The sequence below is a fragment of the Dreissena polymorpha genome, chromosome 7 (genome assembly GCF_020536995.1).
Source record: "Dreissena polymorpha isolate Duluth1 chromosome 7, UMN_Dpol_1.0, whole genome shotgun sequence".
NCBI classification, from domain to species: domain Eukaryota; kingdom Metazoa; phylum Mollusca; class Bivalvia; order Myida; family Dreissenidae; genus Dreissena; species Dreissena polymorpha.
Window position 1 is genome coordinate 80,397,235 of NC_068361.1, and position 24,085 is coordinate 80,421,319.

The 24,085-nt window shown below is 34.2% G+C and overlaps 1 protein-coding gene across 1 annotated transcript in view; it reads left to right on the top strand.

Annotated features, from left to right (window-relative positions):
* Nucleotides 1-21,478, top strand: part of LOC127836894 (uncharacterized) — a 168,376-nt gene extending 146,898 nt beyond the window's left edge. Inside the window, exons 30-39 of the mRNA XM_052363537.1 lie at nt 3,113-3,192; nt 5,070-5,235; nt 7,087-7,311; nt 10,810-11,073; nt 11,431-11,511; nt 13,455-13,550; nt 13,862-14,038; nt 15,099-15,274; nt 18,769-18,925; nt 20,306-21,478. Of these exons, the coding sequence (XP_052219497.1) occupies nt 3,113-3,192; nt 5,070-5,235; nt 7,087-7,311; nt 10,810-11,073; nt 11,431-11,511; nt 13,455-13,550; nt 13,862-14,038; nt 15,099-15,274; nt 18,769-18,925; nt 20,306-20,559 (1,676 nt within the window). The 3' untranslated portion in view covers nt 20,560-21,478. The remainder of the gene's footprint in view (nt 1-3,112; nt 3,193-5,069; nt 5,236-7,086; nt 7,312-10,809; nt 11,074-11,430; nt 11,512-13,454; nt 13,551-13,861; nt 14,039-15,098; nt 15,275-18,768; nt 18,926-20,305) is intronic.
* The last annotated feature ends 2,607 nt before the right edge of the window (nt 21,479-24,085 follow it).

A 24,085-nucleotide genomic window follows, 5' to 3' on the forward strand; every position in this document is an offset into this window, starting at 1 on the left:
CCAGAGTGTTATTAGATATAGCTGCGACGAAAGTAAGTTTATTTTCTGACGCGTAAGAATGCGACATATATAGGTTTCTTTTGAGGCGACGTTTCTAGTTAGTAAACAACACGATAAATTTCCTTTAAAAACAATAACTAATATTAAATGTGTTCCCAACGTTTAAGTGCATGCACTTGATTTCAAGAGTTCCTAACAGTGCAACTCGATACAAAAAATAACGTTTGCAATCACAAGACTCCGTCCTTTAAAAAATGCACAACGAAAATTATATTTCCTGTTTTGTTAATAGTAACATAGCCGCCCGTCGTGTTTGAGTAGTAAAAGCAGATTAAAAAAAAACTTTTTAATTTTGGTAAAATTGTAAAATAAAATGAAGTTTCAATCAAATTTATGTTCGAAAAAATACGGCAATTACAAATACGTTTCAGACACCCTGTTGATACTACGCTTTGTTTTTACCAAACTTCCTGCAAGTAATAATAATTAAATGAGTAATTTTGAGCAACTAAAGATGTAATGTGCAGTTAATGCTGAAATTCGTTTCTGAAAAAGTTAATATATTTCCTTGGCGATACTTTCAATAATACCGTTGATCGTAAGTAGATGCAACTACAATTTAAGAACAATTTTAAAGTCAAGACTTTCTTATTTAATTATAGTTTTATTTTATTTTTCAAATAATTTAATATGTGAGTAATGAACAGGAACAGGTTACTCTATTGACGGGGACGCCAGAAGGGTATGTCAGGCTGACGGTACATGGAGTGGACGTATGCCTCAGTGTACAAGTACGCATGATAAATCTATGTAATATAATTTTGCACAACCAGGTTGCGTTATTAGCCGTGATGCAATGAGGGCAAGCCCGGCTTACGATACATGGACTTGCCAAATGCCAAAGTTAATTTTAATGACCATTTGTTGTTGACCTTGTTGTTCTTTCAAGTGTTCTTCATTAGTCTTTTGTTCCCTGCAAAGTCACTTTAATAGTTAGTTGTAGTAAGGTAAATATAATATGAAGGAATTGATATACATTTAATATTTGTATTTAATTATGGAGTTATCAACCGTCCGAATAAATGAAGTATATATGTAAGGAAACACTTTAGGGCTTTGTTCCCTTACGTTTGTGTCACCATGTTATCCATGAATTGAAAATAAGTTGAAGACATTAATTTTACTACACCTGTTTTAATTGCACTAAATCATGTTGGCTCATTTTTAATGCATGTTTTCAAAAAGTTCATTATCTTATCTGGTTTAAAAGTCATTATGCAATCGCAACAACGATTTTTGTGGTGCATTTACCTAATTCTATTGTTGTCTGCAATATTTAGATGTAATTAATTTGGGACTGCGTTGAAAGTTGAACATTTTGGCGCATTTTCATGTATTGCAGTACTGTGCTTTTGGTAAAAATCTTTCTGCCGAAACTCTGTTTTCCGATTGTGCTAGCATTTGGTGAATAGGATTTTCTTCAGGTGTTGTGACATATATTATTTTACTCTAGTTTATATAAGTTGGCATAATTATCTTTAAATTGATATCACACTTGCACAACCTGAAATAAAGAAAAGGCAAGAACGATTCATTGAAAGTTTTTTGTTTCATATTAAATCACTGGAAATTTAATTTTATGTAAAGTCACCTAACATACAAAGTTCCTGTTCATAATATTCAAGCCGTTGTGCAAGTAAACATGTCATATAAAAATTATTCTATAAAATAACAAGTCTTTTTGTGCCCAAATAAGATGCGCGATATGCAATTATGATTCTCAAGATAAATATCGTAGTGATTTTATATTGGTTATAAACTCTTTTTGTGAGAATTTTCTGATTTTACTTCTGGTTAACATGTATCGTTACTTTTTCATTACTGGTTTATTATTTTAACTTGAATGTCACACATCTGTGTGAGGGAAATCTGTATTGGTTAGTTTTATTACAAACAAACATAATTTGGATAAGTTATGAATTAAAATAAGGTATGTATTTATATCAATAGTGTTAGTCATATAAGCAAAAGCCAGAGATCAGTACATAACGCATTTAATCGTTTCTAGTTTGTAAAGTTTTATATTTGTCAGGTTTTAAATCGTCAAAAAATTTGTAGATGAACGTAAAGAAAGGAATTGGTGCTGTGCTAAGTTTTGGTCGAATTATGTCCTTTTATTATTTATTCCACTTTTAGATAAATAGTCCCAACATTTTGCGTGTTAAACTCCTCTGAAACTACTGTTTGGATCCCGCTCAAACTTTCACAGGTGAATGACCCTCATGTCTAGTTGATTATACGAACTGATGCTGCGATGAGTTTTGGCGGAATTATGACCCTCTGTCTGTTTTCCACGATATAGTATATTCTTCCTGAATTGTGAGTGTTCAACTCATTGAACTGCATGGTAGATTTCGCTAAAACGTTAAATTGTGAGCGTTCAACTCATTGAACTGCATTGTTGATTTCGCAAAAACTTTCGCAGCTGAATGCCACTGTTGGCCTTTTGTCCGATGAAAAATATATAGTGGATGCTTCTGTGTCCTAAGATACGTTTTGGGGACATCAGCGTGTGTGACAAATATCAAGTTTAATTTAAAATAAAAAACGAACATAACTGAAATATCACGCACACATACATGCATTTTTATCAGCTTTATAACGTTACCTTTTTATCGTTATCTTTTAACATAAGAGTGCTATTTATTTTCTCGTTTTACAAAGACAACTTTACAGACAGATCGGACAAATTGTATGTGATCATTTGACGTTCTTCATGTTCATTACACTAATCATACCGTAAAAAATAAATAATTAATTCCGTGAAACCAGTTTCAATAATTGAAAAGTACTGTTTACTGCTTTAACGATACTTATTGGCCATTGGTTATCTTGCGGATCGGTATTCAATGTTTAAACCCGATGTCTTTTGTATGTTCAAAATTATCACCTAAAGGCAATATATATTTTCCCTATGTAAAATTGCATATGTCTGGTAGTTATTAGATACGGACTTTTAGAGACAGCCAAACATGTATTGATTTTTTTAAATAGCAGTTATTGTTGTCACAGAGACCAATATGAGAACGAACAATTTGTATTAATAAAACAGGACGCTGTACGTTGACGAAATCAACTGACATCACGTATTGGAATTTATCGCATAACACGGAGTTGTCTACACCTCAAACGGTAAGAATTGATTTTTTTTATAAAACGTTTATCATATTTAAGATCATGCCTATTTCCAACTGTTAATACTTAGAACACGCACTTCATGTGTATCACATACTTAATATATGCTGTTGAACGTGGCTCATGCGTATAACAATAATACATGCACGTTTTTAATGAAGTTAATGTTTTTTCTACATGTTAATGATGTATATTTCCTCAAATGTGACCACCGATCAAGTTATAAGTTTCATGTTGCATATGTTTATATCGAACTGCCAATGCAAGCGTCGATTTTAAACTCATCACCTGAAACGTCATGATATTCACATATTAGGTTACCACATCAGGAGTTCCACACCACTGTAAAGATATTCATACCGTTTTAACTGTGCATTATTATTTCGATGGTCGAGTACATTACAAAGTATTGTATGTCAAATGACGACGGTTAAAACATGTATTATATAAATTTGGTGTACAGTATTATATATGTGAAATTGGAAGCCGCAGAGGTAAATATTTGACCGTTAGCACTTCATTCAACGTCAACGTTTTGTGTCTGTAAATATTGTAAAATGTATAAGCTTTAAACTTGTAGCACTGTTTTGGTAACATATTTCTTTTTTTAAGGAAGTCGAATACTAAATTTATAGATTGATGTCTTTTTTGATCACATGAGAACGAAGTCAAATAAGGTTATAATTAGTAACATTTCTAATATAAGGCTTTCGTAGTAAATCGTCCGATTAGCAGAAATAAGTGTGAGGTGGTTTATTAAAGATTTCTTTAATTACATGGATGATAACATTTGGTTTTAATGCTGGTGTATGCCAAAACCGTTAAAACCCGGTTTCGACTCTGTAATCATTTTCCTGACAATCTCATTAAACAATAGGTGGATTGTAAATTTGGCACATCTTAAAGTGTCAACAGGTTTTCATGAGTCATTCAAAATTAAAAGTTCTTACAAATACTTAAATATAAAACAATCGTATTATATCTCAGCATAACATCTTGCATTAATATTATTTGTGTAACACTCAGTCTATTATGATTAACGTAGTCTACTGAGATGAAAATTTTAAACATAAATGTACAAACAGCGGATTTCCTTTAAACATTCTTTTATAGGAGCTGGCAAATATTTTATAGAATTGCAACTGTTTTTTGTTGAATAAAAACATAAATTAAGAACAAAAAGATTAAACTTAAACATGTCACAATTTAAGAATTTAACATTCGTAATAATACCTACCGTCTTAACGAGTCATGTATACGTTTGGAATCAACATTTTTGTCAGTAACGATAAATTCAGCTAAAACGAGTTTATATGATTGGTATTTATTTAACTGCATAAACAACACTATTTAACACTTTTAAAAACGGTTATTTATTTTTTTGGTATAATAGATAAGTAAAAAAGGATGTAATGAAACACTGAGCAAATAACAAATTACGTCCAACTCTTAAGGTTATGTATTAACGATATGAACGAAAGGCCGATGTTGTGATTGCGAAAATTGTAAATACACACATTTAAAAAAAAACAGGCTAACTTCCAGAAATGCTTTAAGAATGTACTCTTCACAACTACAAGTGTATTTTTCGCGTTCGTTGATTTAAAAAATAAAATGACATATTTAAGCCGAAGAGTTATGTCAACATTTGCCATCGGCGTCGGTTCAAATTACTTTAGTTAGTAGCTATAATATAACAAGTTTTATATAATGCGTCTGTATTGTTAATTTTCTTACAATACTATTCAAGTCATGAATTTGAAAGAATCATTCGGAACTGTTTTAACGGAAGTTTTACCTTGATTCGCTCCACACAGTCTCCAACCAAAACATATCATCTCAAATATTGCCCTTCATCTTCATACCTATTTCAGGTGATAAACCGATCACGTGTTCGTGTGCGTTTGACCTGTCCACAAATGATTGGTGAATATATAGACTACTATCATGGCGATGAAGCTGACGACAGAAACGAGAAGGAAGCTGAAATTGAATGTGTTGATGGTGAATTCACAATGCATTATCTCACATGTGAGACAGGTAAATGTTTCAATGTTATCGATACGTTTACAAAGAGAGCATATAGTGATCACATCGTCCGACCATCTATCTATCTGTCTATCTTTCTGTCAATCTAACACACACACATACACACACGCACGCACGATCGCACACACACATAGCCACCACACACCCATGCACATCTGCACTCACGCATGAACGAAAACACGCACTATATGTCCTTACGATATTACTTTTGCGGGTGGGGCATACAAATAATAAATGTCACAGGAAGTAAACACTTTTACCATTATTAACAACATAATGCCATTACAAGTTTGCGTATGTGTGAAAAACATATCGATAATATTATAATCTGACTTATTTTTTAGCTTTGCAACTTTTGTGTATTTACGGGAACACCGCTTTTTTAGCCAAATGCTACCTGGTTTTAATTCAACACAGTAAGCCAAAGCAGTGCGTGATGAATGATGAAAGACAACTTGCATTCGAGAATTTTGGCAGTCTCTAGACATGCGTATGTGAATTAATGCATGCACAAAATGTCAACACAACTATGCATAATTAATACATAATACAATAATATTTTATTGTCGATAATGCATTTATACTATTATTCTTACCTCACATAATGTGATATGTTGTATTTTATGAGCAAGGTTTGTAAAGATATCCATAAATTATTATTAATCTGACAGCATATATTTATATGTGTGTTTGCCTAAATTAAACAGAAATGGGGGATCCACGAGCAAATAACATGAAATTTATCAGTTCGTAATTTAATTTTAGTATTGTTTTGAATTAAGATTGTGAGTTAATTCAAAAGCCAATGTCCACAAGCAATGTTGTCATAGGAAGTTTGTATTGTCACATGCTTCAAGTTATGATTTGTAATGAATGAAGTATTATGATCGTGAATTGCGTTCAGTATATACCCACTGCCAGAAGGAAAGTGCGTGGATTATAAAGGATAATATTGTTAGTCATTGTTTGTAATGTTTGACGGTATGTTCCGTCGGTCTGTTCCAAATCTTGTTCAAAGAATGTCAAAAGAACCCGTCGCAAACAATTACCTTAATCAAGTGGCGTAATAAGCGAAAGTACCACATGTTAACCTTAAAATCAATCTTATATTTTGTGGAGAGAATACAACATATTTGTTCAACAAAGCTTTTATTAAGTATGCGCGCATTAAGATATTTGAAAAAAACGTAAACACGGTGTAAAACTGCATAAGATTTGTCGTAAACACAAACATCACATGGTAACCCTACACGTCTCTGTTATACTTTGTAGCGAAAGTTATAAATACCTTAAATTGTAACATCGGGCATGTTCGTTCTTTTGATTTTATTTGTTCATCGTAGTATAATGATACAAATTAAATACAGTTTTAGTATACATATACAACTATATTTATAAACACAAACAGTACAATGGAAAACTGATTTCTCTAATAATTGTGACTATTAAGCTTTGGGACATGATGGCATGCACAGATGGGACGTTAAGTAGGAATTGTGCTTAGTAAATCGCAAGACTGTGTTAGAGATGTAGAGATTAACACGCATATTGTTGTAAAAGTGAGTGCATCATAAACAGTACTGTCACCTATGGTTATTACAACATTCAGAAGGTCGCGTTTCCGAGACAAGCCGAGAAACGCCCCAACAGCATAACGTGTCAAGTATCAATTTTTACAAGTATCGTCGTATTAATGCGTTAACCGCCGTACATAGGTAGCTGTCATTCTGATTCGTTGTTTGTAAACAGGTAAAACTATCGCCAAATGCGCATAAGGATTAGTTTCCAATGTGTTGTTGATTGACTATGCATTGTTTGTTACGGATCAAGCTATGCTTTTAGCTGAAACGGATGGCCAATCTTCGTCTTACTCCACCAATGATCCGTGCAAGACAATTGCTAATGGGAAGATAACAGACCGCGGAAAGTCCGTGGAATGTGAAACCAACCACCATCTGGCGTTCAGCAATGGAATGGACACCAGTTTGTACACGAGATACTCGTGCAAGTGTGACACAACATTTGGTATCTTCAGTTGTTTGGGTTCCAGAGTGGCGTGCAAACCAAGTACGTAGTAACATTAATAGTGATTGCACATGTTTATGCAGTCCAATATACAAATTAAGTAACCAAGCTTAGTATATGCATCTATATGCTGTCAAATGGTTGTATTATTTGTTTGATGTTACCTTACGACAAAGATGCTAATCAGTCATGCTTGCACGCGATCATGCGTTAACTTCTGTTTTGTTTGAACACTATCTTTGTATATGTGATTATCATAATGTCAAGAATGGTCTGTTGCACCTTGTATATCACGAATCTTTTAAGTTGACTGAAATATCCCCGTAACTCAATTGAAACGTTTTCAGGGTGGATTGCCATATAAATATATCGAAAGAACAAAAGTGTGAACTCGATACTATCTTCTCATAGTCTTGCATAATGTTCTAAACGGTGTAAAGGAATACACATTTTTATAATTATGATGATCCCATGAGTAAGCGTACTTGTCCTAATGTCTTGGGAATGAGTATGTATGCCGTAAAAAATGGTTGAGTTAGCCGTTGTAACGACATTATTAACTCGTAGGAACGACACAGTAGATCATGGCAACCAAATAGCTAACTCGTGAGAACAACTAAGAAGCATATGGTAACGACATAGCATGTTCGTATGAACGAGTAGTAACTCGTGGTAACTCATTGTTAGGAGCGACATACTCAACCAGTCTGATTTTGTAAGCACGCAGAAAGGCAATCAGTCCGATCTCATCATCATCATCATCATCATCATCATCATCATCATCATCATCATCATCATCATCATCATCATCATCATCATCGTCGTCATCCTCCTCCTCCTCCTCCTCCTCCTCCTCATCATCATCATCATTATCATCATCAACGTCATTCCCTTGACCGGTGGAGGCATTGGGGAAAATTACAACGAAACAGATGTTCTCCGCTTGTCACGTTTGTTTTGGCTGCTGTGATTAGGTTATCAATATTGAGGGACGTCCACTCTTTCCCATTGTCTATCCAGCATTTCTTCAAACGAACATGCCGGAGACCTTCACCAGCCCTTCAGCTTAAGATTTGTCCGACTGTGTTCCATATCTGAATCGAGCATGCTCTTCCAAAAGCAGCCTTTCGGCCTTAATTTCCAATCGGTTGAGGATGATGCATAGCATTAGTTAGCAAGGATGGCTCGTGAGGCGTATAAGTTTGTAATGCATGCACAGATTGAGGTTGCTCTTTCACGGGAACATATTGCCGTCTTTGCTGTAGTGGTTGCCTCCCCTCCATGCTTAATCAGCAGAGAATGGAAGTTGACCATTTGCGGAGATTTCGATGCAAACAGACTGAGGTTTAGATTTGTTTCCTCCACCGTTGCGTTAAGTATGAATGTTTATCGTCCGCTTCTGGTCTGGGATCATCCGAAGGAAACTGTGGTCTGATTAAAACGGGTAGTTATAGAGATCGCTTCAGTTCAGTCCTCCTGTTCTTGACTGGTACTCAAGAGATTTCTGTCCGTGTTTGATATAAAACAGAGGGCATAATCGTGTGCGCAAGGGTCTTTTAGGTTTGTATAGTTATTCTTACTCCTGCCTGTGGTCATCTCTTGCTAGCTTGGTCCTCAACCCAATCCTATTTAGCCTATTTTACCTTCATCCTTGCCCCATTTATAGTACTCTGTCCTAGAGTCATGGCTAGTTACCTTCTCACGCCTAAGCTCTCTTCTTTTATCGCAGCGGTTCATGAGCTAATTCCTAACCCATGGCTTGTTCTTACTCGTCTCTCTCTATCTCTGATGAACTTCTACGGTCAATGACATTGAGACTTTCTCGATCATCTTGGTGAGGTGTTGAGACTATAATGTTCATGACTGCAAACTTGCCCCTTCTGTGTGCTTGATCTTCAAATGCCTCTGCCCTATCTGTATCGTTCAATTTGTCTAATCTTCTGCAAGGGTTCTTGATGAAGCTGATGCGCTTGGACTTTATATTGATTTTAAAGTGATTATGGTGCCCACTAGCTCGTTGCCATGGCTGATGTCTGCGCCAGGACACATTCCTGTGTTCGCATTGTTCATGACGGACCGGAATCGTTGTGGCGTCAGTATACACGTGTTTCGGTTATATATACGTGTTGACCGTCTTGGTATCTGTTATTTAAAAATTGCGTTAAACAACATGTATTTCTCGGTCCAACGAGTGACTTGTTCATCGCATTTAACTTGTTAGCTGCTGCTCGTACATTTGTTATAATTATGCCACCATTTAATACTAATCTCGTTCCCTAGAGTTACCAGTAATTTTGTAGTTCTATCGACTCACTAACCCGTTCCAAAGACATACTTATTTGTCTCTATGTTTCTATAACTTGGGAAATAGACACTTAGTCGTGATGAAGACATACAAACAAACATTGCAACATTGAAGATTAACTTTTGTAAAGATTAACTTAAGATTTATTTAGTTAGTTTTGTATTATTTTTTAAAATTTAGGTAAAGGTTTGGGTAACATGCTTAATTCTAAACTGTAATTTACGATTCTTTTTAAATTGAGGTAGTAAAACGTTAACGTAGCAAAGCCGTTAGTAAATTAACAAAAAAAAGTTCGCCTTATTAGTATGGCCTCTAAACTATTCTGAATTTACTAAAAGTAAGTTAAAAAAACTCGCAATTTTTTCCACGTGTGTGTAAGTAAAACATTGATAAACACTTATAAATCACTGTTTTGTTTTAAGATTGGATGCTAAAGTGGGAAACATTCGCGAAGGCGGATTAGACTCAACTAAAAGGGCATTAAAATGTTGAAGAACAAACCTACAGCAATTAGCTTTGACAAACGTCGAATTCCCTCTTACATATCAAATGACGTACTTATTCTAATGCTTAAGTCAATTCAACATAAAATATCCTTAGGACAAGCTTTGGTTATAGCGGTCTGCTGTGCTAAAATTGTAACTTTGCTTTTGGCTGAAATTGAAGAATTTACATCAAAGCAAGCTATGATTGAACGTATTATATTGTGACTTCAACTTTACTGTTGTATTACACACCATACTGCGTTTGATTTTTGATGTTTGATGCTAGCTATAATAACATAGCTTCCGATTGCTAAAGTGCATCATCTCTACGCTCCTTCCTTATTCCTTTTTCTTTATCATACCCGTCACAGCAACACCATCTGAAACACAATCAGCTCAATCACTTCTATCTTTGGAACTTTTTATTCGGAAGTATCGCCATAATAGTCATCTTCGTTATTATCATGGCATCAGAATTGTCATAGAAATTAGACACAAAATATAACTCATAACAATAAAAAAGGTTTGTTATGTTTTCATTCTTGACGAGATAAAAGTATTTGTGATATTTACAAAGCTTTGCAAGACTAATTTTGGGTATGAGGGTAGATGTCTTAATGTGGTTAAATGGTACTGAAGATGATAGTTATGACAGTGCCGATAGCAGAGCGTTACATAAATGTATATTTTTCTTATTCAATAGAAAATGTATCAAAATATCATAAAAATAACGCTTCTAATTCATTTTAGATAATTGCACAATGCCTTCAAACTTAGAACAAGGGTTAACATTGTATGATGTCAAGGAACGGCAGTTCATCTCCGGAGCCAACCGTTATGAAATCCCGCATGGCGGAGAGATGATTTTCAATTGTGCACCATCTGGAGACAAATACTACGAACCAAGTAATCGAACGTTCAACTGTTATCAAGGCTCGTGGGTTGCACAACACCTGTCCGGCAAGGAACCATGGAGTTTTGACAATAACGTAACCTTTCCTGCATGTCGACCGGGTATTGCACATTACATGTATGCATGCAAGTCGCGTTTATTTAATTTTCAATCAGTCCGTTTTGAAATGGAACGAATTGTGTCTTTATAAACTTTAAAATAGGTTTTAATACAAAGTATTGTTTTAAGCTTAACACGTAGTTCTTAACACGGAACCCAGATTGATATCCTGTGTTATCAACAATAAAATATGTCATAGCGCCGGAATGTGTTATCTATACTAACAATATATGTATGTAGCTGCGAGAATGACATGAATTTACGTCCAAAACACACTCATAGAATTTGAAAATCTTAAGTGAATTCTAAGCCGATGTCAAAGTAATCAAATTTGCTTTATGGTGAACGATTCGTTGCAGTCAACTGCTCTGTGAATCACTGCAAGTTTGGCGGTCACTGCATTCAAGATTTCAAGTGCCAATGTCCACAACACACTACAGGTGAACATTGTGAACATCGTACGTATCACACAATTATGGACCTCAGATATATGTTACAGTATTTTGTATTGTATTATTGAATCATTGATTTGCAGACTCTGTCATAATTACCGTTAACTTATGAATGTACCATTATTGATAAATATTGCACCTCAAGGCTAATAAACCTCCATCATGACCATTGTCTTTCGTTGCGTTCTATGACGACATGGCCGATTGTGTACGTTTGCTTTCTAAAACCGGAAATGCGCCGATGTTTACGTAAGGCGGCTATATTTTCGTGTCTTGCAAGAGAAAATCATAAATGAGCTTCTTTTACATTCATATTTGTCTCAAAAGTCTAATAACTTTTTCGACTGAGGTCTCTTCAGAAGCGCATGAGATTTCGCCTATATTAGAGAAGGCAGATTCGTTTATCCCGAAATGCTGCCTTGGAATGTATAATCTTTGTTCAGTGAGGAACTCTGAGTATTGTGCTAACATATTGAGTATGGTGTTTGAGCTGGCAGTTGCGGTATCTTTGGTGAAAATTGCATTTGATAAAAATTTGACAGATTGCAGTCCGCACTAAGTGGTCAGTATCACGAGGACGTCAACTTGACTTCAGACGTTTTTTTGTATGTTCATGGTCTCGACTTCTTTCACTGATTCGTACTTTCGGCATTGGTGGACGCAGTCGGCATATGAGAGCCGCTCACCGGAGGATAAAGCACTCGCATAATTTTTATCGTAGTCTCTAGTGCACGTCTAAGGTTTGGTAGTTGCCGACTGCATTTAAGCTCTTATTCTCACTAGGATATTCTGTCTTACTAAAGCCGACAGAAGAGTCCCATAAGTTTTTTGATTTTCGCCAAATGATTCCAGTTCTTTTTAGCTGGTCGCAAAACAACTGAAGAATATCAGGACAATTCCTTGACGGATCCAGTTGAATCAGCGCATGCATCAGTGTTTCTATTCTCTTTTCCTGCTGACCAAATCATTAATGGCACGTCGACGGCGTTTTTGTAGTTTTTGCATTGGCCTACATTTTGTGTTTCTATTTATGTACAAACCAGCGCTTGATAATACGGAATATTATAAGCTAACCTACATGTTTCAGGCAGTAAATAATCTAATCAATTCGTAAATAATAAGTTATAGTGACGTATATTTAATGTTGGCACTTCGATACAAATGATAAAATCGTAAACCGCTATGACATGTGTTAATGGATAGTTTAGAAAGAACATAAATTGCAGTTAGAACGAAGTTATACATACAGAGAGGATACTTTCTGCTTTCTGAGTAATAACGTGAACTGTGTTCTCATAATAGGTAAACACTATATACTTTCGAGAGTCGATATGGAGATACGCTGGGAGTAATTTTCTAAATAATGTTAAATATTTCACCTGCTAGTTTATAAAGCATATATGGTACGATATTTAACAGTGGTAGATCGATTGAACAGTATTGTATTATACAAATTCAATTTTAATACGTTTTAATATTTCAAAATAGGCCTCTACAAATGTATGCGTTATGAGACCTAGTGTCAATAATGAAACAGTTCGTATCAATACAATAACATTTCTACATAGCTTTATATACATATTTGGCATGTTGACTCGCGGATGTAAATGCAAATAAATATGAAACGAGTACTAAAGCGAAATATGTTTAAACTACTCTCATAGGGGTAAGTCAAAAAATTTCGACGTAGTGTGTTAATCCATCACAAACGTAGTAACATTGCATGTATAAGAATAACAATGTGGTAGCAATATATACTGCATTCATAAACATGTATGGAATTGCTACTTTGGTGCAATAACGGAGTATACGCAGAATGAGCACTATGCCTGCGGATTAGTTATGCGGTTGTGTATCGTGATCTAACAGTAATGAAATAATAATTATTTAAACCGAAAATGCCAGAACAGAAACTTAATTATGTTTTTCAGCCATTTGCAGTAAAGGATGTAAGAACGGGGGGAACTGCACAGCACCTGACACTTGCGCGTGCAAGGATGGATTCAGCGGACGTAGCTGCGAATTTGGTAAGTGTGATTACACATTGCAAATCATGTGCGAACGAAAACTAACAGTGTAAACACAAGTAATCTGTATTCTGACCTCTAAAGGGATAATTGCTATGTATTTATTAAATCAGCGATTTATATATTTGTTTATGTTGGATGACACCCGATTAAGATGTTATGCTGCTTTATTAGTTAGTATAACGGCACTGTTTAAACTGTGCGTTATCAAATAGAACACATTCTTACTCGACGTATGTGTATTCGCCCAATGTGTTGATTCTCCGAAATTCTATGCTTAAGTGTCCAGATAGTTTCATATGGTTTTTCAGCTGGTTGTTCTAAACCTGAAGGCAATTTAGTCAATCTGAAGGAGCAGTTCTATGGCGACGGTGAGACAATCATGATAACAGAAAGAAACTGTGAAAACGGATACCTGCCGAGTTCCGGTGACATAACACTTAACTGTAAAAATGGACAGTGGTCGGATAAAGTTAGCTGTGTGACAGGTCTGTATAAAAAAATCCTCAAAATTTGGTCAAGTTAAACTTATCGGTTTATGTTAAAACTCAAGCCCTAGTACTGATTCATATCCCGGCGAAAACGACCCATACATGATAACATATTAATGCCCTAACATTTTAGTATATAACAAGTGGGGCTAAGAATGAAATAACGGCATTGCTTGCCAAACCGTTATTTGTTCGTGCCGGGCCTGTTATATATCAACCGCGCCTGATATATAACAACACTATGGAGCAGTAACCTCTTTGTCTGTTGATCATTACTCCTGCTTTTGTCACACGACATAAAAAAACACTCGTAATGACAGTTAATTTTTTGCAATTTTTTTGTTTCATTTTGTGTCTAAAATGAAATACAATAAAACACAGCATACCCACCACCACCAACATCTGCACCATCGCCACCACCACCACCACCACCACCACAACCAAAAACCACCACCACCGCCATCGCCATAGCCACCGCCACAACGACCACGACTACAATCATACTCAGCACCACAACCACCACCACCACCACCATCACCACCACCACCACCACCACCACCACCACCACCAAAACCATTAACCGTGTTATGCACGCAGTTAAACAACTTAATTGCATTGGTATTTTCATAGATAATTGTAGCGTCATATATATTAAAATGTTAGCGTTGACGACATACAAGGTTTTGAGACAGGTTTAGAAAACCACAAAAATCCGAACGAGACATGATTCAGAAAACCTCAACAATGCGCCTTGATTTAGCCACCGATGCATTGTATTTACTGTTCGAAAGCGGTGATTCCATCTTTAATTGCTTAACGGTGTAGTGCCGGTAGTGCCCTGTTTTGCACAAGCAGTGTGTAACCTTCCTTAAAGATAAGAGGCAGTTAACACGGGTTTAACGTCTTGAAATATCTTGGATATGTTTTTGATTATAAACACTGCGCATACACTCTTTATACGGTGACATAATTAGAAGAGTGTAAAAAGACAACTTAGTATCTTTTATCGGCGAGAAGGTGTTATTTTTGTCTTAAATGAGACGATGATTCGTTTTAGCTAACACCTACCTCATGCGCATTGTCACTTCTAATCAATGGTTGGCTGGAACAGACGGCAACGTGATGATAAAACTGACAGGGTCTAAAGGACATACTGGACGAATACAGCTTCAAGGTCCATTCGGGGCAAATGAAGTGAAGGCGTTTAACAAGACGCTAATAGATGTTGGCACTGTAAGAATTGGTTTTATGTTATGTGTATGTTCAATCAATGCAGTGATATGTGTAGTGTATGTGTATCAATATGATCAAATCGTGCCTTTAAACTAATTTTATATAAACTTGCTTTAATATAGAAAACATGTTTTCAGTCATTAAGCTAAGCCGAACACGAGATACACAGGGAGACCTTTTGTGAACAGTATATGCACAGCGTCCATTGTTGTGCGGCATGCCTGGTCACATAGAGCTCGTTACTTCTCTAAATGCTAAATATTTTACGCAATGTTGATGAAAATCTTTTTTCTTGTTGCCAAATATATGACTGACTTTTTTGAAACTTGGTCAGAATGTTTGAATGTGTCACATACGTCCTAAAATATTTTACCAGATCAAATTTTATAAAACGCTTAGTATCAAAACAAGAAAGTCATACGTATGACTAGATCTTACGGAAACATGGTAATCATATTTATTATAACAGTGTCTAGGTAAAACTTCGAATCTAGGTCAAATGATATAAACAAACTGTGTTATCACTCTAACGGAGCATGTATGACTCAATTTCGTTAAAATTTGTTCAAAATATTTATCTTGACCATAACTAGGCCAGGTTCAAATCAAAGCATTTAAGAACCTATTTTTATGATTTATTTTTTATGTTTGTCTTCACATTTACTAGGACAATTATTCGAATCTGGATTTTAATTTATAACATGAGCTTGATAAAACTTGGTGCGCAAGTTTATTTTGACGATATGTATGTCAAATTCGAATATGGTTCGCATGTGTTCAAAATCTATGTCATCAGATTAAATAATATTAAATAATGTTAAACATGTGTTAACACATTTATTATGAAGTAAATTAATTAAAGGTTCACCAATAAGTATAGTTAACGATTGAATAACATGCACTGATGCAATTGATATTTTAGTGCACACAAAAGTAATTCGTAATAAAACGCACGGAGTGAAGAATAGAAACAAAAACGTGTTTGAATATGTATGCCATTGCAATTAATTTATAATTCTGTTGTTTTAATCATTAAAAAAAATCTTAATTCTGTTCAGAACTCATACGCGATGATTTTTAATAACGGTGATAAGTATACATTTAATCTTAGGTGGAAGTTTGTATTCCCCTAATTAATATTTGATATCAGCAAGTTTTTTTCGTTGCTTTATCGCTAGAAATATATGCCAAACATCCAATGTGTCTTTACACAACTACTCAGCAAAATGCACAAACGTCCGACTAGTATACAGAACATGAAGACAAACACTTAAATGCATAGATTTTTCCCTTTTTTTTGGTTAGATATATTGTAATGACATTACTTGAATTATCAAAAATGAAATACATTTTATGAAATTTATTAGCTACGCGTACATGTATTTCACAACATAAACACTAATTTCAAATTACAAGAATCATCAATACTTTGGTTCATAGATATATTTGGTCTTTTTTTGAAAATCATATATAAACGATTACTCTTTATTTATCTTCTATATTAAAGACACGTGTTCACAGATTTTCGTACCTTTTAGAAAAGTATTTTTTACCAGTTTTCGAAGTAAGGGATGTAATTTTTCATGTGTTAATATATATTTATATATTGTTTCTTGAATCTTGGGCAATTCTGTTTTGAAATTATTACCAAACTGTAAACATATCCCTTTAATATAGGTTGCCTTTTGAGTAAGGGATTACATTTCATTATTTGCAATAGAAACTACCAATAGACAAAATTTATATAACGATACATAATAATAAGTAATTGTTATATAGGTCAATTGCATTTATTAAAACAATATTTTACATTACGCAGATCATCTAAATTCGACCATGTCACAACGTAAGACCTAGCAAGCTACTTAAACGCGCATAGTTTAGTGAATTAATAGTACACATGTATCGTTAGGCAACAAATGTGTGTTATATAAAGACAATAAATGTCTGCATTTATCGATATATCTAGATTCCTAATGCATTATTGGGCATTATTGGGCATCCCTCTTAGACTTTCTATAGTTTTGTAAATAAAAAACCGGCCATTACCGGAACCTGTAATAGCTAGCATCCTACATTGTTTACTACTGATGTAGTTATATTTAACGATCATGTATTACTGTTTTTTTTTTAATCCGTGTCGGATTAAAAGGTAAGTAAAACCAGAACGTATAATATATTATAATATAACATCCGGGAAATACTTAGTTAATGTTCAAAATCAATATGGATATTAGTATACAGCAATCATTTATATGGACAATTATTCTAAATGCCATAATTGTACACATCAAATATTTGGTAATGGCGAACATAATTTATTAATTGGCAGTGTATAAAACAAAAAATGTTTCAAATAATTTTTTAGAACATTCTATCACTAATATGCGGTATATAGCGGTATATAGCGGACAGCATACAAACACTAATATCTAAACAAAGTCTATGTCTTACACATCGGTTAAATGTACATTGTATCCATATTCATGTGAACAAATCTCATTTGCAAACGAGATTTATTCAATTGGTGTATATATCTAGTATTATTATGGTCTGTAAGTCGAAATACATTATATTGAATTAAGGACCGAAATACCAAATACCCGATATTCCGAAGACCTGTTATTCTAAAAAGATATTATTCCCAAAGGCCTGGTGATACGAAAATCGTTGTTTTAAGTGCCATTGATGATAAATCTGTTCAAATCGTTTAACACAAAGATTCTGAAGCAAAATATCGAAAAATAGTTGATATCAGATATGGTCCAAAATGGTTGCGTAGGGTCACTTAAACATGCCGATTTCGCCATAATGTAAACCTAGTGGAGAGAAAGTTTTGAAGACCTGACGTCACTATGTAAAATTGTGTAATGTTAAGCTAGCACAACTGCATTTTGTGAAATACGTTTAAACATGTTTAATTATATGTTAAATCAAGATAATAACTAAGATTATATTAGACATATCGACCTCAAACTAGATGTTGTAACTGTTTTGATGAACAAAAGGTTAACTAATTGAAAGTCAGTATATTTGTAAAAAAATGAATTATAGTAGGTAAACGGGTCGATTACTCGCAAACAATTCAAACAATGTCAGTTTTCTTTAAAAGTCCCTTAACTGATTTTGTTTGATATAGCTTTATATCTGGCCTTTTGAAGATCGGGCCTACGGTATATCAATCATTCGAACTATCTGACTTTCTGCTGATGGCGTCTTCAGACCATCGGGCGTTCATACTATCGGGCCTTCTAATTATCGGACCATCGGGATAACGGGCGGTCACCTATCAATTCAGTCGGAACCCCTTCGAGTTGTTATAACTTTAAGTTGACTGTTTTATATTTTGTAAAATAGTTATTCCTTTTGTATTGTACTGTTAATCTCTGAATGCCTGAGGAAATAAAAAAAAGGCACAGAAATGCACAAATCACATTTGAAAATGCACTTTGGTATAACCGACCTATTCAAGTTAACATCCCATTTCATTCCAGATACATACTATAGAGCTTGGTGTCTATCGTGTTCAATGGTTAGACGGTTGGAAACCAAAACACGTTGGTATTCAAGATATCAACAGAGAACATTTCTACTATTTCCCACATGACGAATCTGAAGTGGACGACAAACTAACAACACTGCAGAGAAAATGTATGTATAAGTGTATGCATTTCGTGACTCTTTACTCTTTTAAGTTAAACTCCTAATTTTTCATTGGTTATTTAGATATGTAACCTTGTTTGAACGCGTATGATCACGTTACACAGTTTGTATCGCTCGTATTTAGAATAAAATAATACATCAAGCAATAAATACGTTAACAATTAAATTTGACCTGAGGTTGTTTACAACACGAAATGTATTTCCAAAATACTTCATATAGTATATCGAAACTGTAAACATTTGTTCATTCATTTTATGAGTTAACTCCGACCAAAACTAAGTTTTCTGGTGTGTACATAATTAGAATTATAATTAGAATTATAATTAGAATTATACCCGCATTTTATAAAGAGTAAAAAAAGTTAGGTTTCCATGCAAGGAAATATGCATTGTGTAACAACTACACCTATAAATCTATCATTTTACACATACCTTCATACTTAATGGTCAATACCCTTACTGTGTACACGAAATCAGCGGCATGCGCCCCTCGAACTGACATACATATTAATGTAAACGTGTTTGTGTTAGTACTTCATAAGTCTACTAATGATAAGTTCTGGAAACATCATAATCGTTTGCTTGTATTAAAGTTATGCCAATGAAAAAACTGTTTTTACTCAACTCCGAATGATAGTCGAACGAGCTCACAACAGACAGCTTGTGTTATGCGTATATGCCCATATATAACATTTAAATTCTATACCTGTCAACAACCGCTGATACATGGTTGAATTAATTTTACACTAACGATTTGTTAGACAGACTACTTAAAATTATTTAAAAACTTGACAACAACACGTGCACTAGCAAAATGAATTTTTTTCTACATTACTTGTTTGACAATTTGTAAAACATCTTCTGGTCGCAAACACCTTTTTTCAATAATTGATAGCTTAATAATGCTGGGTTGTTCACAACTATGGTAATTCAAATGTTATTTACTTATACTTAATCTGAAAAAAAGTATAATTGAATACCATATGTTGGATAATAAACAAATTTGACACAGACAAATATTGGCTGTTCCTCTACCGAAATATAGTTTTGCTAAGTAAGTTATATCATTGGGAAACATTTAAATAATGAATATTTAAAGGATGTTTTGCTTTTATAACTTTTCTTATTTGGTCTATAATTACCTTTGGTATCAGCACTCAACTGCAAACATATGTTAGCAAACTCTCACGCTTTAGGATGTCATTATATTCCTCAAACTCAGATGAGAGACTGTCGGCAATATGCGCGGTATCGCAAAAACAAATGATTTCACATTAAATTTAGACGTTTAAAATGTTAGAAGAATGTTGCACGTTGAGATATGTATAAACAAATAATGTATTTACAATCCTAATTTGTATTTTTCAGCATGTCCAAGTACTTTCAACAAGACGGCAGCGTACGTTGACAAAACTAGCATTCCTAACGAGAGACGTTATATAAACTTCGATTTTCGTACATCAAGCGACTTTGAGTGCCTTTTGAAATGCATTGAACGCGAATGTTTGATTGCAGAATACATGAAAAGACCATCATTTTGTGCTTCGATTTTTCGAAAGGATGTTAAAATTACTTCGTTTAATGGGAACAGCACGTTTGTATACAAACGCAATTGCGTTTAAATGCCAATTCATTGCGATGTTGTCTGTCGCTCCAAATAATTAATATCCCCAACATGGCCATCTTCATCTGATCAACACGAACATAATTCCATCAAAGCTACTTGACTATGAAAAGTAATTTCGTTGAAATTTATGAACATTTTGTACATAAATAATTAAGCAGTACTTAAAAGGACACACTTTTATGAAGATTTCTGCCAGTCGGACATGTTAAATGTTATTGGGGAAAATATTGAACACACTAATACTTATTTTGAATCAGACGCTTGAGACGTTCAATTAACATGTTATCCGTTTTTGCCAATGTACAAATTTTCCTTTTTAAAATGGCTATTGCCATTTATAAACCTGGGATGCAAATAAATATGTCACATTAGCGACAACTTTTGCATGATTTTTGTAACATAGCTCTAACATATATATATACATTTGATGTATTCTAAGACGCAGTAATGGTTCAGTAGTTGGTTTGACTCGCATAGATGTGAAGCATTTCAGAAGTTTTAATACTTGCTTGAATCGGGCGGACACTATTTGTTTACTTAAAACACAACTCTACTGAAGATAAACTTGAAGATGTTGTTATCATAAGTTCCATATTCATTGATTAAAAATGTCAAATAATGATTGTAGTATTGAAAATTTAAAGATTAATTATTTTGCTTGATTAACTGGTGATAGGTGATTTATTATTGTTTTATAACATGAAAACCATAATGAGTAATAATAGAAACAATGAAGTGGTTGTTTACACTATTATGCGACAATTATTTAAAGAAACACAATAATTTCATGTATGCTTGTGACTGATATGTATCTTGTATTGTTGACCGGAGGCCTTTTTTGGCGAAATAATATGTTTTGTGGTGTCTTGTCTATTTTGGAATTGTGGTGGGATTCTTAAATAAACCATGTAAAGCTGCAACTTTCTAGCGACTTCTCCAGTATATGTTTTATTCCCCCAAAGAGAGTCATACAGTAATCGCATCATCCGTGCTCCTGTCAAGTCGTATTTTCGTATGTGCTTCCGTCCGTCATCCTGTCGTGCTTCTTGGTGGAAGTACTACTCCAGAAGAATTAAAATGATACGAATGAAACTCTTTAACTTCTCATTCTGATAGACATTGAGGGAATGTACAGAGTGCAAAGACCAACACTCTTTCTTTATAGTTTTTAGGGAAAGTGCAAGATACAAGAACCTTAACCGTTCCTTCCGGATCATCCGCGTTGTCGCCCTTTGTCAGTTTTTCCTATGAATAGAATAACTCTCCTAGTTTTGAAGTTTTTTAAATACACTTAAAAATTGATAGAGGTCATTATGAAAAGGCGCAGAGAAAAAGAATACGAACTATTTTTTGTCAGGTTATATAAGCTAGTACCATTCGGTTACATTGTGTATAGTCATTTGAAATGTATAGATCAAAACTCTGGAAGTATTCAAGGTTTACAACCTATAATGCCAAGAAGAATGACCAGAGAATTATCTTCCGTATGTTGCATACATTAGTATTGAAGGGAGTACCGTATATTTTTTTATTTTTGGATATTATTCATTTACTATTCAATGTAAGCTTACAGAAGTTTATATAATGATGATAAGCGGAGTACACAAATCAAAACAATTTCTTGAGTATTGAAGAGTTAGTGTTCTTTGTTCAGTTTCTGTAATATTTAAAATAAATTAATTCAACTTTTACCAAACTTGTAATGTACCTGTTTAGGGTAAAAACAATACTTTGAGGGCATACAGCCCTAACAAAAGTTATATTTAGGTTATAAATGTTCAGCTATTTATTTAAGATCGATTACATTTATAGTAATTACTCATAATTGGAAATTCTGTCGAGTCGGTTTACTGAGACTGGAACAAATGGGATAAATCTAAAGAATGCTCCCACAGTGGGGATCGAACCCGTGACCTCCCGGTCGCTTGGTGGAAACCATATCCACTACGCTACGGCGACCGTTTAAGTCATGTTAGAGTCATGGTAAATTCCTTATTATACTCCCAGCTACGAATTAATATTAATTCTATTTCAAGTTTTACCATTTCTACTACTACTACTACTACTACTACTACTACTACTACTACTACTACTACTACTACTACTACTACTTCTACTACTACTACTACTACTACTACTACTACTACTACTACTTCTACTTTTACTACTACTACTACTACTACAACTACTACTACTACTACTACTACTACTACTACTACTACTATTACTACTGCTACAACTACTATTACTACTACTACTACAACTACAACAACAACTACTACTACTACTTCTACTTTTACTACTACAACTACTACTATTGCTACTACTACTACTACTTCTACTACTACTACTACTACTACTACTACTACTACTACTACTACTACTACTACTACAACAACAACAACAACAACTACTACTACTACTACTTCTACTACTTCTACTACCACTACTTCTACTACTACTGCTGCTGCTGCTGATGTTGCTGCTGCTGATGATGATTCTTCTCCTCCTCCTCCTCCTCCTCCTCCTCCTACTACTACTACTACTACTACTAGTACTACTACTACTACTACTACTACTACTACTACTACTACTACTACTAGTACTACTACTACTACTACTACTTTTACTACTACTTCTACTACTTCTAATAATAATAATAATAATAACAACAAGAAGAAGAAGGCGATTAAGAAGAAGTAGAAGAAGACAGAGATGATGAAAAACTATACTTTTAATAATAATGATACTGAATAATAAAATAATTGGCAATTTTGCAAGCAAGTTAGGAGTCTAATCGCGCCAAAATCTGATAAAAAAATCTTCATTACTAAGAACACACTGGATCCAGTAAGATGTACTTTTGTATGTATGTCAGTTCTACTGAAGGACCGATAGACGGACAAAAAAACAGAGAAAATGTTTGACAGACATATATGAAAGAAATATTAAGCTGAACATGTTTTCCAAGTTTCATTATTCTTTTGAAGGACTTTTTGGGTAATTTTAATATTTTATTTTGTTCTGACGGACGTACAGACGGACGGAAAAACGGATTTGGATTTTTAGCAAGTTGCATGATAATAATGTATGATGACGAACTGACTGACGGACACACGGACAGACATACATGTATATTATGGACCGTGAGTTAACCTTAGGACCCCATCGGTGAAACCGGTAGTTGACTATTGATTATTATAATCATTCTTTAAAACTTTTAACGATTGAACAATAAATATTACGATACGATATTACTATAATAATAATATTACTGCAACTACTACTACTATTACTACAACTACTACTACTACTTCTACAACTACTACTACTACTACTACTACTACTACTACTACTACTACTACTACTACTACTACTACTACTACTACTACTACTACTACTACTACTACTTCTACTACTAATACTACTACTACTACTACTACTGCTACTACTACTACTACTACTACTACTACTGCTACTACTACTACTACTACTACTACTACTACTACTACTACTACTAC